This window comes from Indicator indicator, chromosome 2 (assembly GCF_027791375.1).
Source record: "Indicator indicator isolate 239-I01 chromosome 2, UM_Iind_1.1, whole genome shotgun sequence".
In the NCBI taxonomy this organism is placed as follows: domain Eukaryota; kingdom Metazoa; phylum Chordata; class Aves; order Piciformes; family Indicatoridae; genus Indicator; species Indicator indicator.
This window is the reverse complement of record NC_072011.1, coordinates 50,613,660-50,630,571: the sequence shown is the minus strand read 5'-3', so window position 1 is coordinate 50,630,571 and position 16,912 is coordinate 50,613,660. Positions and strand designations below refer to the sequence as shown.

The following is a 16,912-nucleotide window of genomic DNA, read 5'->3' as shown; positions in this document are numbered from 1 at the left end:
TGCCCCCTGTTTTCAGGATATGTGTGCATTTGTTTTTAGCTTCATGAAAACCATTTCATGACAAGGAAAAAAGGTTAATTTTTGTGGAAGGAATTCTATTTTTTCTTTTTATTGTATCCATGTCTTTATGGGATAATTTGTAAAGGAACTAGTTTGTTGTTCTAATTCTTGGGTTTTTTTTAAATATACTGTGAAAAGTGCAGAATCTTTTGTGTGACCAGTATGTTAATGCTACATATGTGAGTCTGTGGATCCTCAGTAATGGACTCGGTGTATGTGTTGCCTCTTCTCCTGCCTTTCAAGTTGGCATCTAAAATGCTGGAGAGGAAGTGGTACCTTATAAAGAATTTTTTTGATTGCTTGGGGTTTTGTTTGGGTTTTGTTTGCTCTTTTTTTTTGTTTGTTTGCTTGCTTGTTTTGTTTCCTTTAGGAGAGATCTTACTTCTATGTTGAGAGTGACAACAGCTAAAATTTGCAGCTCAGACTGTGTAATTCACCTAGACATCAAAACTAACTGTTACCTAGACTTAGCAATATCCAATATGATGTCTATGTCCTGAGTTACTTCTGCTTTCAGACATTTTTATCTGAGGCTTGATCATCTTCAGCTGCCCATTTGGGTATATATCCTTCAGTTCTCATTGAAATGACTGTCTTAAAGGTAGTCCCATTAGAGATAGTAAACCCACAAATACTTGTAATTGGGTAATTTAGATACATTATTTAACAAACAGAAAAAGCTTTGACTAGTTGTTTTCAGAAATAGGAGTAAATGTTTGTGAATAAAATTAAACATTACTAGTATTCTTCCCAAGAAGGTTTGAGAAGTCTTGGTGAAGTCTTCAGCCTCTGTTTTGAGGATTAGAATTTGTTTCAAAAATCTTGATATACTATACTAAGTGTTATTATGCCTTTTAAAAGTTGAGCCAGCAGGAACAGCATTGTAGAGATAAAACCAACGAACCGTAAGTCTTTTACTGAATGTTATTTAGAGTATTGGAGATAGAAGTATTTTATATTTAATAAAAGGGCATTGGAAATTATTGATAAGCGTAGGATCTGCTTGTGAAACATGCTGTCACTTGTGTTGTTGAAGTCCTCAGAAAGTAAACTTAAGTGAAATCTTCGTACCCATGGTAGAGGAATGAATTTCATAAATAATATACTGTGAACATTGTATACGAATTTACTAACATGTTATAGTAACACCCAATTTATTTTCTGTTCATAATAATGTTCATTTGTCTTTAATAGACTGGTGTGTCTATGATGGATCCAAATCACTTCTTGATGATAATGCTGAGTCGCTTTGAGCTTTATCAGATATTTAGTACTCCAGACTATGGCAAAAGATTCAGCACAGAAAATACTAACAAGGTATTTTATGTACTATTGTAATAGAAAATCTGCAATTTTGTTTTCAAAAGTGTATCAGATGCTATTGTACCAAGCACTATGCTATTTCTTGATATAAAAAGCAAAACCTATCCTGTTTTGTTTGACCAGCTCAAAATACACATAAATAGTTTTACACGTCAAACTGGTAAATGTCTGAAACTGAGGGAGCAACTAGAACGTATTGAGTTCTGTCCAAGGGTGGATGAGAGGCAACTTGAGAGTTTGTGGGTGTGAATTAAGGGGCAGACTAGCATGACTGATACAGTTGCGGGTGTTCATTACAGACCACCTGATCAGGATGAGGCCTGCTACAGGCATTTGACAGCAGCCTCACAGTTGCAGGCTGTAGTTCTCATGGGGTATTTTAACTATCCAGATATTTTTGGAAGGCCTACTCAGCCAGCCATCCACAATCCAGGAGGTTCCTCCAGTGCATCGATGATAACTTCTTGATGCAAATGGTGGATGAGCCAACTAGGAAAGGAGCGTTACTGGACCTGACACTCGCTAACAAGGAGGGTCTGGTTGAAGCAGTGAAAAGTTGAGGGCAGCCTTGGCTGCAGCAGTCGCAAGATGGTGGAGTTCAGGATGTTGTCTGGCAGGAACAGAATATCAAGCAGGATCACAACCTTGGACTTCAGCAGGGCCAACTTTGGCCTTCTCAAGCAATTGCTAGGGGAAATCTCATGGGACAGGCTACTTGAAGGCAAAGGAACCCATGATAGATGGCTAACATTCAAGGACCTCTTCTTCCAAGCTCAAGATCTGAGCATTCCAACAAGTAGGAAATAGAGAAAGGGAGCCAGGAGACCTGCATGGTGAAGTAAGGAACTGCTGAGCAAATTCAAGTGGAAGAAGAGAGTTGACAGATCATGGAAGGAGGGGCTGGCCACTTGGGAAGAGTGTAAGACTGTTGTCAGAATATGTAGGGAGGTAACTAGGAAAGCTAAAGCTTCCTTGGAGTTCAACCTCGCAAAGGAGATCAAGGACAACAGAAAGGGCTTCTTCAAATACATTGCAGGAAAAACTAACACCAAAGGCATTGGAGGCCCACTGCTGAAGGAGGTGGGTGCCTTAGTGACAGAGGACTCAAAGAAGGTGGAGTTACTAAATGCTGCCTTCATCTCCATCTGTACTGCTGGAGACTGTCCTCAGGAGTCCCAGACCCCTGAGGCATCAGATGAAGTTGTTATGGATAAAGGGATGCAGGTGGGAAATAGGCAAAATATAATTTATTTTATTAATTTAGAAAGTCCACCACCTGTGTAACTTATATACAAATTTATAGAATATTATTTACAGGTTCGCTGCTCGGTTGCACAATATCTCCAGAGTACAGGAATGGGTACAAATGGTTGAAGATCAGTATTTGGAAAATGATAGAATCCAAGAGCAGTATATTGCTCTTACTAACAAAAGAAGCTGCCAAATATACTCGCAACCCTGGTTCCAGTTGTGGGTAGTCCTCCTAGTGTGTCTGTTTCTCAAGGAATCCTTCTGGACTGCAGAGTGTAGTCCACACGTGTTGGGGGAGGAAATCCTAGGAAGAGCCTTCAGTGCTCTCTAGCAAACCCATTTTATATTAGCTCATGGGCCAAATGTCCGGTGTTGCAAATGCCACTGATCATATTCCAAATGCCCAAAAAAGGGCAAGAAACTGACTGGCATCAGGTTCTGCATTGTGCTGGCCCCAGGCTCTGCCCTGACATGTGACTTGGGGAAAGGGGCTCAGGTGTCAGCTGACACCACCCTCCTTATCCCTCTTCCCACACTTCCTAACCTCACCCACTTCCCTGACTCCATAGTGTGGGGGGACAGGTTTTGGATGCATTGCCACAGAAGGCATGACAAAGGAGTTTTCCTTAGTTTTTGAGGACTGGGTTAAGGAACAGTTAAGCAATCTGTATATCCATAAATCCATGGGTCCTGATGGCATGCACCCACGGGTGTTGAGGGACCTGGTGGAGGTTGTTGCCAGACCACTCTCCACTACATTTGGTAAGTCATGGCAGACAGGAGAGGAGCCTGAAGACTGGAGGAAGACAAACATCACTCCAATCTTCAAAAAGGGTATGAAGGAGGACCCAGGTAACTATAGACTGGTCAGCCTCATCTCCATCCCTGGAAAGGTAATGGAGCAACTTACCCTTGGCACTATCCTTAAGCACATCTTGGACAAGAGGGTCATTAGGAACAGTCATTTTATGAAAGGGAAGTTGTGTCTGACCAACCTGATAGCCTTTTATGAGGACATAACCAGGTGAGCTGGTGATGGTAGAGCAGTGGATATGGTCTATCTTGATTTCAGTAAAGCATTTGACACTGTCTCCCATAGCATCCTCACAGCTAAACTGAGAAAGTGTGGTCTGGATGATCAGGTAGTGAGGTGGATTGAGAACTGGTTGAAGGGAAGAGAGTTGTGGTCAATGGGACAGTCTAGTTGGAGACATATCTAGTGTAGTCCTTCAGGGTCAGTACTGAGGCCAGTGCTATTCAATATATTCATCAATGGCCTGGATGAGGAAACAGAGTGCACTGTCAGCAAGTTTGCTGATGACACTCTACTCTGCCCTGGGGAGGCTTCATCTGGAGTATTGTGTCCAGTTCTGGGCCCCTCAGTTCAGGAAGGACAGGGAACTGCTTGAAAGAGTGCAATGCAGAGCCACAAAAATGATTAAGGGAGTGGAACATCTTCCTTATGAGGAGAGACTGAGGGAGCTGGGGCTCTTTAGCTTGGAGAGGAGGAGACTAAGGGGTGACCTCAGTAATGTGTATAAATATGTAAAGGGTGAGTGTCAACAGGATGGAGTCAGGCTCTTCTTGGTAATGCCCAATGACAAGACAAGTGGCAATGGGTGGAAGCTGAGGCATAGGAAGTTCCATGGAAGCATGAGGAAAAATTTTTTCACTGTGAAGGTGAACACTGGAACAGGCTGTGCAGGGGGGTTGTGGAGTCTCCCTCTCTGGAGATATTCAAAAACCTGCCTGGATGCATACCTGTGTGACCCGGTATAAATGATCCTGCTCTGGCAGGGGGGGTTGGACTAGATGATCTTTTGAGGTCCTTGCCAGCCCCTAACATTCTATGATTCTGTGACGATAATCTTTGCATTACTTAAGAATTTTAAGGCAGTTGTGATTACATTTCAGTGTAGTTCGATTTGGGAGTGACAAGAAAGAAAGCAGGGTGTGTTTTGAAGCACTCTAAAAACATTTTTCAGCACATGGACTAATTATTTTACCCTTAATTAAAAAATTTAAATTCTTTTTTTGTTTATTTTAATTTAGGATGTTGTTCAACAAAACAACACTCTTATAGAAGAGATGCTATACCTCATTATAATGATTGTGGGTAAGTTCTGAATACATTTAAGTAATTAAAAAGATTAATATTTTTAATGGTCTTCAATAAGCCTTCTTAGTGTGATCTGAAATTTGGTTCTGTTTTGAACTTCCTATAGTTTGGACTTCTTTCCAACGAGAAAAACATTTAATCTAGCTTAGATTTCTGTAATAAACTTTGAAACACTACAGGGTGACCACAAGATTTCACAGAAGAGGTATATTTTTCTAGTCTTTTAATCTGCAAAATAAGATAAATAAATGTTTAAAATTCTAAAAAAAAAAAAAAAAAAGTTTATTCAATTTTTACAGGTGAAAGATTCAGTCCTGGAATAGGACAGGTAAATGCAACAGATGAAATCAAACGAGAGATTATCCATCAGCTGAGCATCAGGCCAATGGCTCACAGTGAATTGGTGAAGGCGTTACCTGAAGATGTAAGTAACTTGGGAAAGGGGAAGAAAAAAAAGGCAACTTCCAGCTTTATAAGGCTGATTGATTGCTGAAAGGTTTTCTTACATAGTTTTCTGCCACTCGATGTGGAATGGGAACAACATGGTTATGTTAAGAGCAAGGTTAGCATGACTGCAGATGAATAGTTATAGAGAAGGAAGGGAAGAGCTGTAGAAGAAGAAACAAGATACTGCAGAGGCAGAAAACTTCATCTCTTCTGTTTTTAATACTGTTGCTTATCAGGCCATCTGGGTGGCATTCTCTGCAGTCTGCTTGTAAACCCTGAATAGACATGGAAGTGGCTTGTCAGAGCTATCCAGAAATATAAGCTGTTATATTTCAGAACCTACCAACAATTGAAAAGACATGGAATCAACCACAGTATAATGACTTGTGTAATACAAATGTATTCTTTGCGTGGAGGGAAACCTTGATCTCGATTTTTTGGTATGAGTGGGTTTGTAGGATAGCAAAGTTTTTTAAAGTTTTTCTTTTGACTGTCAAAATTCAAAAGTTCATCTTTTTACTATATTAGTAGTACTTTTAGTGATAAATTCTAAAATATTATTATGTTCTAAATATTTTTAAACCTTAAAATTTGACTTTCCAAGTTGTTTGGTGAGCATTATGATTAATTTTTTTAGGAAATAAGGTTGGATGAAAGAACAAACTAGGATTTAAGTTAGTTGAAAATTGTTGTCAGTCTTAAATTCTTTTTCCCTGGTCTGTTAAGTGTTGTGGATATGTATCACAGGAAGGGATGGGAATATTAAAAGGTAATTTGTGTATGAAATAATGTTGTATATTTAAGTTGGTTTCCCCAGCTGCTTTGCTGCTAACATTTTTCAGTTACTTGTCTCTTTAACATATATATATATATATATATTTTTTTTTTTTTTTTAAATTTTAAAGGTCCAGAAATATTGACAGTATATTCCTAAGATACACTGAGTGAACTAACTTAGAATTTACTTCTTTTGTTGTTACGTTCAAGTTCATTATGGCAGCGGGAAAAGAAAATGCCCTTAAAATGGCACGATTTTTTAAAAAATACTTTTGATGGTATTCCTGAATATGTGTTTTACTATTCTCTTTAGTGTCAATAAAATGACTTAGTACTACATTCATTTTGCATTCTTATTACTCACTTAGTGTTATATCATATTTTGAATGTGTTTAACCCAAGAACTACAGTAACACACTGTCTTGCCTTTTCATTCAATGTAGGAGAACAGAGAGACAGGAATGGAAAGTGTGATTGAAGAAGTAGCATGCTTCAAGTATGTTTCCCTTCATTCTAATATCCCATTATTAAAGTTGAAATACAGAAATTAGTGAAACAAATAATAGAAAAAAGGGGGATGGGTTGTGATGTTTTCCCATGGCTTTCCTCATGCATGATTCTTAATAGACATTGTAGAAATCAAGTAACAGTAGGGAGTAGTGGGTTTTAGCTGTTCTATTTTACCATTTATGCTCATGTGTTAATAACCAACGAACGTAAGGTTTTATATATTTTTTCCCCTTTTTTTTTTTTTTTTTACTTTGTAGGAAGCCTGGATTAACAGGTAGAGGGCTGTATGAATTAAAACCAGAATGTGCCAAGAACTTCAATCTGTATTTCTATCACTTTTCAAGGGCAGAGCAATCAAAGGTAACCATTTAACTTAACTTTCTGGGTTCCGTTGTGTATCTTCCAGGCTTTACTTTTTTCCCAAAGCTTAATTATGTGAAGAAGTCTTGTCAGCTGGGTAAAAATTAACTTTTAAACGTTAACTTAGTTGAGATTGTTAGCAAAATTTGCCCAGGATTTTGCAGTGATTTCTGTGCTATTGTACAGTGCTGCTGAAATCGGTGGGCCTTTTTGAGCTTGTTTGTGGATTCTCTTATGTCTTATTTAACTGAAAGCATTTAAACATCTGTCTGTATGCTCACATTTATGGAAATTAGCATTTTAGCTCAAACTTCTCCTACAGTTTTATGTTAGAAAAAGAATCCAGAGCGGCTCAAGATGAAAGATTAATTTTGAGGATGCATTACGAGATGAACGTAAGACAAACTGAAAAAAATGTAAAAGCTTTCTTGTTTTATTTAAGGTTGGGGAAAAAAAGGGGGGGGGGGGAAAGGAAGAAAATCACCAACCCCCAAATGGTAACAATAGCACAAAATGTGAATTTTTTTTAATTGGCTTTATTTTTTGTACAGATTTTGAGTAATAGTGGCATTATTCTTCTGTTTCAGGCGGAGGAAGCTCAAAGAAAGCTGAGAAGACAGAACAGAGAAGATACAGGTATTTCTCTTTTGGAGAAAAGAAAGCACTTGTTAAAAAAAAAAAAACGTATTGCCCCGATACTTGGGCTAGTGTTCTGTACTTGAGCTAGCCAGAAGAAAGTGGTTGAAAATGTACCAATTTCCCTTATGGACAGGAATCTGATTTGTCATGGAACCAGCATTCTGAAGGGCTTATTCCTTTGGCTTTTGTAACATGAAAATCATGGAGAATGTTAGAGCTAGTTACCCCTAATACTGTTGATCAAGCAATTGTATGCTGTTTTACTTCTTTAAGCTGTTAAGCTGTTTGAAAGTCAGACATTTTATGTGGGTGCTGCAAATTTTTAGAGGTGCTGGAATGTCAAGCACACATTTCTCTTTCAGCTCTTCCACCGCCAGCTCTTCCTCCTTTCTGCCCACTTTTTGCAAGTCTGGTTAATATTCTGCAGTCTGATGTCATGCTGTGCATTATGGGAACCATATTGCAGTGGGCAGTAGAACACAATGGCTATGCCTGGTCAGAGTCCATGCTGCAAAGGGTATGTTTCCTTGTTAAAAATTACTCTTATGCTAAAGGAAGGAATATATATTTTATGGTCTCTTCTGATACAGAGGACTAGGGAAACTACTGACTGCAGTTTATTTTTAAAAGTGAATAGAAGACAGAGGTAAATTTCTAATGGAGTGCACACAAGGGACGAATTCTGCTTGAATTAGTTGAAATAATGCTTATTGTGGTAGAGAACCAGTTTTGAGTTGTTGCATATTAAGTAAAGCACATTGACCTTTTCTTCATGTTTCTTTGATTAGTTTTAATTTAGGCTAAATCACTTTAGAAAAGAGATCATGAAAGTACAGAAAAGAATTTTCTGACTTGAAATTTCTTCAACTTTGGGAAACTCAGCTGAGAGGTTTTATCCTTACTGTTTACAATGATCTTTAGAAACCTGGCGGATTACTGGAGATTTGGTTGCCCATGATGGTCATTTTCTGGGGTGTACAGAAAAAAGTGGTGAAATCTATCAAAGGGGTGATTCATATTAGTCAGTTGTTGTTTTAGTATCCAAACTCAAACTTCTCAAAAATATTAATGGATTTTTAAATAACATTTTGCAATGAAATTTCAGCTTTGAAACAGAGTATTGATTCCCCCCCCACCCCCGACATTCAGTCTTACTGAGTGTGCATTGCCTTCTACAGTTAAGTTTAAATTAAAAAAAGCAATTCTGTATAACACGGGAAAAGATGAAAATAGAACAATATATTGGTATTATAAATCATAACAAACTGAATAGTGTAGTTATGTTTAGGTAATGTGAGAATGTGTGAATAGAATAAGATTTTTATTTATTTGAAACTCAACTAAAACATATTCAGCCATTTGACTACTTCTGTGTTGTTCTCCAGAATACGCAATTCATTAGGGACCTTGCTCGGAAACTCGTGGCTCTTTGTATTCACTGGTGCCGTGCAGTTGCACTGCATCTTTCCCAAGTTAACCAATCTTGCCTTGGAAGTGCCATGCAAAAGTTGATATGTGACACCTGGAAGAGGTGGCTCATACCTGATGAGACTTTGATATGACTGAGGAAATACTGACTGATACTTATTAAAATAAATCTAAAAATACTCTGAAAGATTCAAATCAGGTTTTACCATTTTTTCATGTAGATATTTTAAGACTGTTGCGTTCCAATTCTGCTGCAGATTTTCTCGTGATTATTCTGTCCTTACATGGGTTTGTATTAGTTCCAGGCACTCAGTAATGTTTTTTGTCTTGATCAACCCCAGTTTGTATAGGGTGGCAAAAGTAGTTAATTCAACATGACTTTACCACTGAGATTTAAGTGTTTCATCTTTAAAAATGCCATTCAGACTATTTTAGTGCCAAACAGAATAATTTCAGATTTTAAATTGAAGGGGATTATAATATTTTAACAACTTAAAAGTTAGCTTTGTTGTGAAATGTGTTAATAGAGTGCTAGAATAATTTATTTTAATTATTTTAATATTTGTCAGTTAAAATTTGCATGTAAACAGGATTTCGAGTGTATCATGCTTCTGTCCAGAGACTTGTGATAATAACATGGCAATTGCTAGGGAGAAAGCTAAGAAGCACTCACTGCTCTCTCACTAGATAAGACAGAATCATATAAATGGCATAATGTATTTTTTAGCTGGTAATGTTTTAAGAATTTGTAAACAAACACTGTTAATCTTGTGTGATGTGGGTTTGAAATTGTGTGCATATAGAAATAAGTTCAAATGTATTCTCATTATATGATTTTATTGTGTGACTTCCAAATTGTATACAGAGAGACTGTGCATTATTTAAGAAAATAAATAATTAATAATAAAAAAAATTTACCTAGGTTTTACATTTGCTTGGAATGGCACTACAAGAAGAAAAACAGCATCTGGAGAATCTCAGCGAGGAGAATGTTGTAACATTTACCTTCACTCAGAAAATATCAAGTATGCCTTTCTTTACAAGTCTATAGCAAATTTTAAATAACTGAAAATGCCAGTATCTCGTATTTCATTCTTCTAACATAGTATTAGCCAAAAAGATATATTTGGTTTTCTGTCATGATTTTACCGATTTGACGATAGACATGTGCTTTACATACATGTTGACTCTATACTAGTAGTAATACTGCTAAAGGCCTCTTTTAGAAGAGAAATCTGGAAGTTGAATTTCAGCTCCTAGTAAATCTGATTCTCAATATCTTTAAGCATCTTAAGTATCTTAAGTATCTTAAGCATCTCAAAGATTGCTGTACATAATCAGATGCTACAATGGGGGGAAAAAAAAAGGTTACATTTTTAATTCTTGACTCTCCTTCATATGTTCTGACTAGTGCCTCTATTTTTGCTAAGACATGAAAAGTTGCTAAGACAATTTCATTTTAAATCAGTGGAAAATAAAATACTGGTGGTTGTATGTGGCAGCTCCCAAGATGAAAACCACCAGGAGCACATGTAAGAAGATAGGGAGTGAGTAAGACTTTTAGAGCTATTTTGTCTTACTTTTCACAGTTTAGAGAATGTTCATGAAAATTCTTGTGGAGGGGGCAATGAAAGTTGGGTATGATGCCTATTCGTTCAAGTTTTCCGCTGATGAAAGTGTGAGGTGGTGGGGTTTGTTGTTTTCAATGTTACTGAATGATTAGTTTGTCAGGCTAACAGTGTAGTCTGTTGTTGTAATGTTTTTCTCAGGACCAGGAGAAGCACCCAACAATTCCCCTAGTATACTAGCTATGCTGGAAACACTGCAAAATGCACCTCATCTTGAAGTGCACAAGGACATGATCAGATGGATATTGAAGGTAAAGTTTTTTTTTTATAACTTAATGAGAATCATGGAAAAATTACTTTTTAAAAAAAAAACCCTTTCCTAATTATTTCCAAGTTGTGATTTGTTATACCTACTTTTTCTTCTTCTGGAATCTAACACGGTTGTATTATCTGACCGTCTTGATGGTATACACATTCATACACATAGTTACATTCACTTGTCACGAAGAATTTTTGTTTTTCTTTCTTGTTGCAGACTTTTAATGCTATTAAGAAACTAAGAGAAAGCTCTTCTCCAAGTCCTGTGGCTGAAACAGAAGGAACTATTATGGAGGAGGTAAAAACAAGCTGAAACAGTTAGTTGATGTTAAACCAATCTGCTTGTGACTTGCAAAGACTGTATTTCTGATTGCAGCTCTAAATTAGACAGGCAACATTAGTGATTTCAGGAATTTTGTCACTCAGCTTATAGATTTCAAACAAACTCATTTGTTTGAAAGACTGATTGGAAGAGTCCCTGGGCTGTTTTAATTTGCTTTATATATTGTAGTCTCCAAACTTTTTGCAAGTTTGCTCCTTAGGGCTGTTTATTGCACTTCATGATTCTGCTCTTCCCATCATTTGAGACTCCTTGGGAAGTGGTTACAAGAAATGGTATCTGTATTTTTGCCATGCAGGTCATTCCAGATAAGATCTGCTAGTTCATTTAGCTCAAAATGCTACTCTTTGTGTAGTATTTACAATGTCATCTTAGAGCACTGCAATGCATTTAGGAATATAACTCATATGGAGGAAGAGCAGCACTGTCCTTTACTTACTTTTTAATCTTATGAATGCTCAAAGGAAAGAGAAAAACAAAACAGTTAAAGCTTAAGGAGGAGTACAGTTCTGGATCTGCAGTTCTACCAGTATTGAACATGAGGTAAAAAGGGCACAAAATAACTTTTTGGTAGACTTTCCTTTTGTCTTTTTATGAAATTTTTGCTGTTCGGAGGTTAGTAACTCATAGCAGTAGCTAAAATAAATTCTCTGGCAACACGATTTTATCAGTGACTGACTCAGCAACACAATTTCAGAGTTCACGTGATAAAGACAAGGCTGAAAGGAAGCGAAAAGCTGAGATTGCCAGATTGCGTCGGGAAAAAATCATGGCCCAGATGTCTGAGATGCAACGGCACTTCATCAATGAAAACAAAGAACTCTTTCAGCAAACTTTGGAGGAGCTAGATACTTCGACCTCTGGAGTGAACGAAAATAGGTAAAGGAATCTGTGTATATTTTTTTCCTTTAACTTTTACACCAGATTGTCCCATTTTCCTATCTTCAAGTGCCATTTTTTGGTCTCGATGGAAAACTACTGATACGTTTTTGAGACCAGAAAAGGACCAGTAAATTGAGTGCTTTCCTCCCCTCTTTAAGATGATAGGATAAATACTGGTTCCTCACTCATCCCATCATCATAGTTGTCAACCTAAGCAGGCAAATAATTTTTTTTTATGAAGTCATAGAGTAAATGCTTGACAATACTCAAGGGACTATGCTATTATACATAGTAAATTTGAAAAGGTTGATTATGTGTCTGAAGATCTGTAAGAAAATATGCATATAGTTGGAAATATGAACTGCAGCATGTTCATAAATTTTTAAGTGGAGTGTTTTCAGAATTTGTGAGGCTACTGAGGGATGCTGATGATGGATTGTCACAGATACGGTTTCTGTGTTAAACTGGTGTGGTTAATTTTTGGGGAGGGTATGATGGTTTTTTTCTGTGAAATATGTTCTGTTTCTATGGGCATAGGAATTGTTGTATAAATGCAGTAACTATTTTTTGTCAACATTTAATGTAAAGCTAGAAAGCTTATTAATATCAGATTTTAAATATTTATTTTATTTGCAATGTTTTAAAAATTTGCTCACTAGTATTTTTGAATATTCTAGCCCTGTAATTTCAGATGCAAAACTCACAGCCTTGGGACCAGAACAAACTAGAGTATCTGAACAGAGACAAGTTGTTATGTGTATATTGTGTCAGGAGGAACAAGAAGTTAAAGTGAACAGCAGGGCTATGGTCTTGGCAGCCTTTATTCAACGATCAACTGTGTTGTCTAAAAATAGAAACAAAATTACTCCTGATCCTGGTAAGTAGTGTTCCTGGTTGTCTTTAATGAATGTTGGAGTCACTGCAATAACCACTCGCTTTCTTCTGTGACAGTGGCATCACCTTCTAAATGTTAACTGTATAATTGTGAATGACATCATTGTAATCAGCAGCAAAACTCCCATATTTTTAGTGAGGTAGAAATGTGTATTCTAAACACTTCAAACATTGTCTAATATTAACTCCTCTGCTAGCCATTTATGACAAATTCTTTGTAACAGTTAAAAACCCTTTAAAATCAGAAGTGTTTATTCTTAAACTGTTCCTGTAGTATTCAAGAGAGAGGCGGTGTGGATGTAGTGCTGTAAAAGCAGAATAGGTAAGTTTCCTTCCTCTCAGTTACACGATCTGAAACACTTCTTAGTGGTAATAAATACTTGGATTTAGGTAACCTTGTGAATCTGCATTCTACATAAACATGTAGATTATTTCTGCACTGAATCATTTTGCTCTCTCACTCTGAAGACTGAAGTTCTTAAACATTGTTCAATAGTACTGAACTACCCAAACTGCAGGTAGATCATGGGGACTTTTACCAGTTTGTTTTAAAGTCTAAGTACAGCACAATATACTCAAAATTGTGTAATATGTGTAAATGATCTACAGAAGCTGTTGTAGATTAGCAATGTATCTTGTGCTCAAAGTAGTTATACTTTTGTGATAAAGCTAATAATGACACAAACGTGGTAAAATTTATCTGCAAGTAAGTATTTTAGTAAATGTTTATTTCAAAGTTGTTTTGTTTTATTTTAAATACAGAAAAGTATGACCCGTTATTCATGCACCCTGATCTGTCATGTGGAACACACACGGGTAGCTGTGGACATATTATGCATGCTCATTGTTGGCAAAGGTAAAAAAGCTAGTTCAAATAGCATATCATATCATATCATTGTTTGCCTCATGCCATTAATTTTCATGGCAAAATTACTGCAATGTAGTAAATGTGGGGGAAAAAAAAGGGAGGAATTTCATGAAGCGTTTAAAACAGTTTGTTGGGGAAAAAATAAGTAGAAATCATACATACTGTAAACATGTTCAAAATAATTTTAATTTACTATCTGTCATCTTGGTAAAGAAATATCCAAAGCCACACATGGCAGCTTTCATTTCCTTAGGTTGTTTATCTGTATGCACGATGCCCTTTGTTGCACATATTGTTTGTACTGTGAAGCTTAGATTTTTGGAGTTCTTTTTGCAGTTCAGTAATAGATGCTGCTTGTTCTCTCTACCAGAGTTTTAAATGATGGTGCATTCTTTGCACTCTTAATTCTTCCATGTTTAGATTGAAAGCATAAACTCAGTGTTAGCCTTTTGTTCTTATCTTAAAAGAGTTTTTTTTGGGTTTTGTTTCTTTGTTTGTTTTTGTTTATTTGGCTTTTTTTTTGTTGGTTGTTTTGGTTTTGTTGGTTTTTTAATTTTTCTTTTTTAGAAAACTATTTACCTTTTTTTTTTTTTTTGAGGGGTGAAAACATGCTTAGTGCTATGTGGTTCCAGTGCCATGTGACAAATGAAAACAATTCAAGCCCCTGGCTTTGTTTAGGCCATTGCGTTGGTCTTTTGCTCTGTTCTTAAAACACCTGATTTCAAATTCTGCCTTGCGTGTGAAGGCTGTGAGGAGCTCCCAGATTTTCTGCAGCCATAACCATGTGCAGCTTTCATTTGTAGTCTCTGACACCATTGCTCACTGAAGATGCGTTCATCTTACTTTGCAGCTCGCATACAGTCTTGTGTGTTTGCCAGTAACTCCTGTTTTTAGTTGTCTGTATTCAAACAACTTTTATTATGACAGAGCATGCCTTCTCAGAGGCTTCTGGAATAGCAGTATATTTATCAAAGCAGTTAATTTTGTTATTTTGTGTATTCAGAGAATAGCCACCAGTTTTTCCAGTTGCTGCCTGTAATGGAATATGGACATGAATAATAGTCATGGCACCTCCCCTTAAAATCTTATGTAAAAGTGAGGAATTTTTTTTCTTTAATCCTTCATCTTTCTCTCTACTTATTCCCCTAGCCTTTTTCTTCCTAAGCGGAAATTGCTGAAGTTCAGACTTAAATGTGATTTAACAACCCAGAGAATTTCAGCATCTTGAGAGATTTTGGCTGCCAATCACTGAGGGTAGCCTGCAGTTGGTAATACTTCCAGTCAGAGGGTAGAAGTTTTCTTGGAAAAGGCAAAACAGTGTCTTCATGACAATTCTTTAATTTGTATGTGAAAATAACATTCTAATAACATGCAACTAATATCTTACTCTTTTCTAGGTATTTTGATGCTGTCCAAGCAAAAGAACAACGAAGACAGCAAAGATTACGAGTGCACACAAGTTACGATGTAGAAAATGGTGAATTCCTTTGCCCTCTTTGTGAATGCTTAAGCAACACTGTTATTCCTCTGCTTCCTCCACCAAGAGGTTTATTTAACAGGTAATAAGCCATCCCCCAAAACCCTCTTTCACAATGTTTGTTATCTTCTGTCTTGATAACTTTGAATGGATTACCTGCATGCTTACTTTGGTTTATGGATCTTCCGTGGTTGTTGTCTAGTATGGAATTTAGACCATGAAAGGACAGTAAAGTGTAGGACCTACAGGAGAATAATTGAGCATGGAGAAATACGTGGACAGTAGAGAAAGAGCCTGTTGAGAAATAGAAGAACCTGGGATGCCTATGAAATAATTTTTGTATACAGTTTGTTTTTTAGTAACATATGTATTCTGTTATATGTGTTTTTGGACAGGTTAGACTTTTCAGGCCAACCAAACCTCGCTCAGTGGGTCAAAACAGTATCTCAGCAAATAAAAGCACTGTATTTACTTCAAGATGAAGACTGTGCAAGTAAGTCTGAAGAAATGTCTGTATTTGTATGTGAAAATGTTATACTGTTTATGGAACAGAACAAGTATTTTGGCTCTATCACAGCAGAGTTCAGAGATGGTGACAACAGCTTAGAATTTCAGTTTCTGTTGGTGTGTTCCTGCACCATTTTATGATGTAAAGAAATATGTATAGGTGAATAATCAGTTTTTATTACTTCTTGTTCATACAGGCAGCTCTGGTAATTCAGAAAAAATGGATCAGCTGCAATTGCCAGAAGGATTTAGACCAAATTTCAAACCGAAGTATGTGTTTACATCTTAAGTCATTAAATGGTAACATGAAGATAGACGTAACTTTTGTGCTATAAGGTCTCAGTCATTAAGGCATATACATGAGTTTTGCTTTAATTAGAAAAGTTGATTTGGCTGATACGGTATTGAAGTCCAGCTGACAAGTAGTAAGAAGTGCAGTAGAATTTCAGAGGTGGATGTGGTAAGTGGATAGGCAGAAAAGATGCTGTAGTTGTATCAGCTTCAACATCAGGATTAAGCTTTGTTTCCCCATTACTTGTAACTGGATGAAGGATTCATCATTACAAGTTGGCACTAATACCACTAAAACATGAGGGAAGACTCTGAAATGGAGAGTATGTTAGTGTGCAATTTCAGTTCTTGTAGTGTGTTTGTATGACTCTACCCTTTCATCACTTGAGGAGAAAGTAATACATTTCATTACATGGTACAGACATAGGTCTGCCAGCTGCATACAAGACACCTGTCCCAGCTGCTGACAGATCTATCAGTCACACAGTTCTCTATTTAGGCTGAACTATATTATCTTTGAATAATGGATGTTCTTAACACTAAAAAATAGAACTGATTTCCATGAAATAATCATAATAATTGGGAATGCATGGGGTGAATGTTCATTATTAAGAGTAGTATGCTGCTAGTGGATATCATAATGAATTAGTAATACTCTTTTCTTTGTTTTAGGAATCCTTACTCTGAGAGCATAAAAGAGATGTTGACAACTTTTGGTACGGCAACTTATAAAGTAGGCTTGAAAGTTCATCCAAATGAAGAAGACCCACGTGTACCTATAATGTGCTGGGGAAGCTGTGCTTACACAATACAGGCTATAGGTACTAATGCGTTCATTTTGCTCTCTTTTATA

General features: G+C 36.7%; 1 protein-coding gene across 6 annotated transcripts in view; it reads left to right on the top strand.

Moving 5' to 3' along the window:
* Positions 1-16,912, top strand: part of UBR2 (ubiquitin protein ligase E3 component n-recognin 2) — a 63,674-nt gene that overhangs the window by 34,202 nt on the left and 12,560 nt on the right. For 2 of the 6 annotated variants that reach the window (XM_054398178.1, XM_054398186.1), the window contains exons 19-35: positions 1,255-1,377; positions 4,687-4,750; positions 5,053-5,177; positions 6,421-6,473; positions 6,745-6,847; positions 7,435-7,483; positions 7,849-8,003; positions 9,837-9,939; positions 10,684-10,793; positions 11,018-11,098; positions 11,838-12,019; positions 12,700-12,899; positions 13,679-13,772; positions 15,182-15,343; positions 15,657-15,754; positions 15,966-16,038; positions 16,732-16,880. In XM_054398178.1, the coding sequence (XP_054254153.1) occupies positions 1,255-1,377; positions 4,687-4,750; positions 5,053-5,177; positions 6,421-6,473; positions 6,745-6,847; positions 7,435-7,483; positions 7,849-8,003; positions 9,837-9,939; positions 10,684-10,793; positions 11,018-11,098; positions 11,838-12,019; positions 12,700-12,899; positions 13,679-13,772; positions 15,182-15,343; positions 15,657-15,754; positions 15,966-16,038; positions 16,732-16,880 (1,924 nt within the window). Of the gene's footprint in view, positions 1-1,254; positions 1,378-4,686; positions 4,751-5,052; positions 5,178-6,420; positions 6,474-6,744; positions 6,848-7,434; positions 7,484-7,848; positions 8,004-9,836; positions 9,940-10,683; positions 10,794-11,017; positions 11,099-11,837; positions 12,020-12,681; positions 12,900-13,678; positions 13,773-15,181; positions 15,344-15,656; positions 15,771-15,813; positions 15,819-15,965; positions 16,039-16,731; positions 16,881-16,912 lie in introns of all 6 variants that reach the window. The other 4 variants (XM_054398204.1, XM_054398213.1, XM_054398221.1 and 1 more) reach the window with 3 other exon arrangements.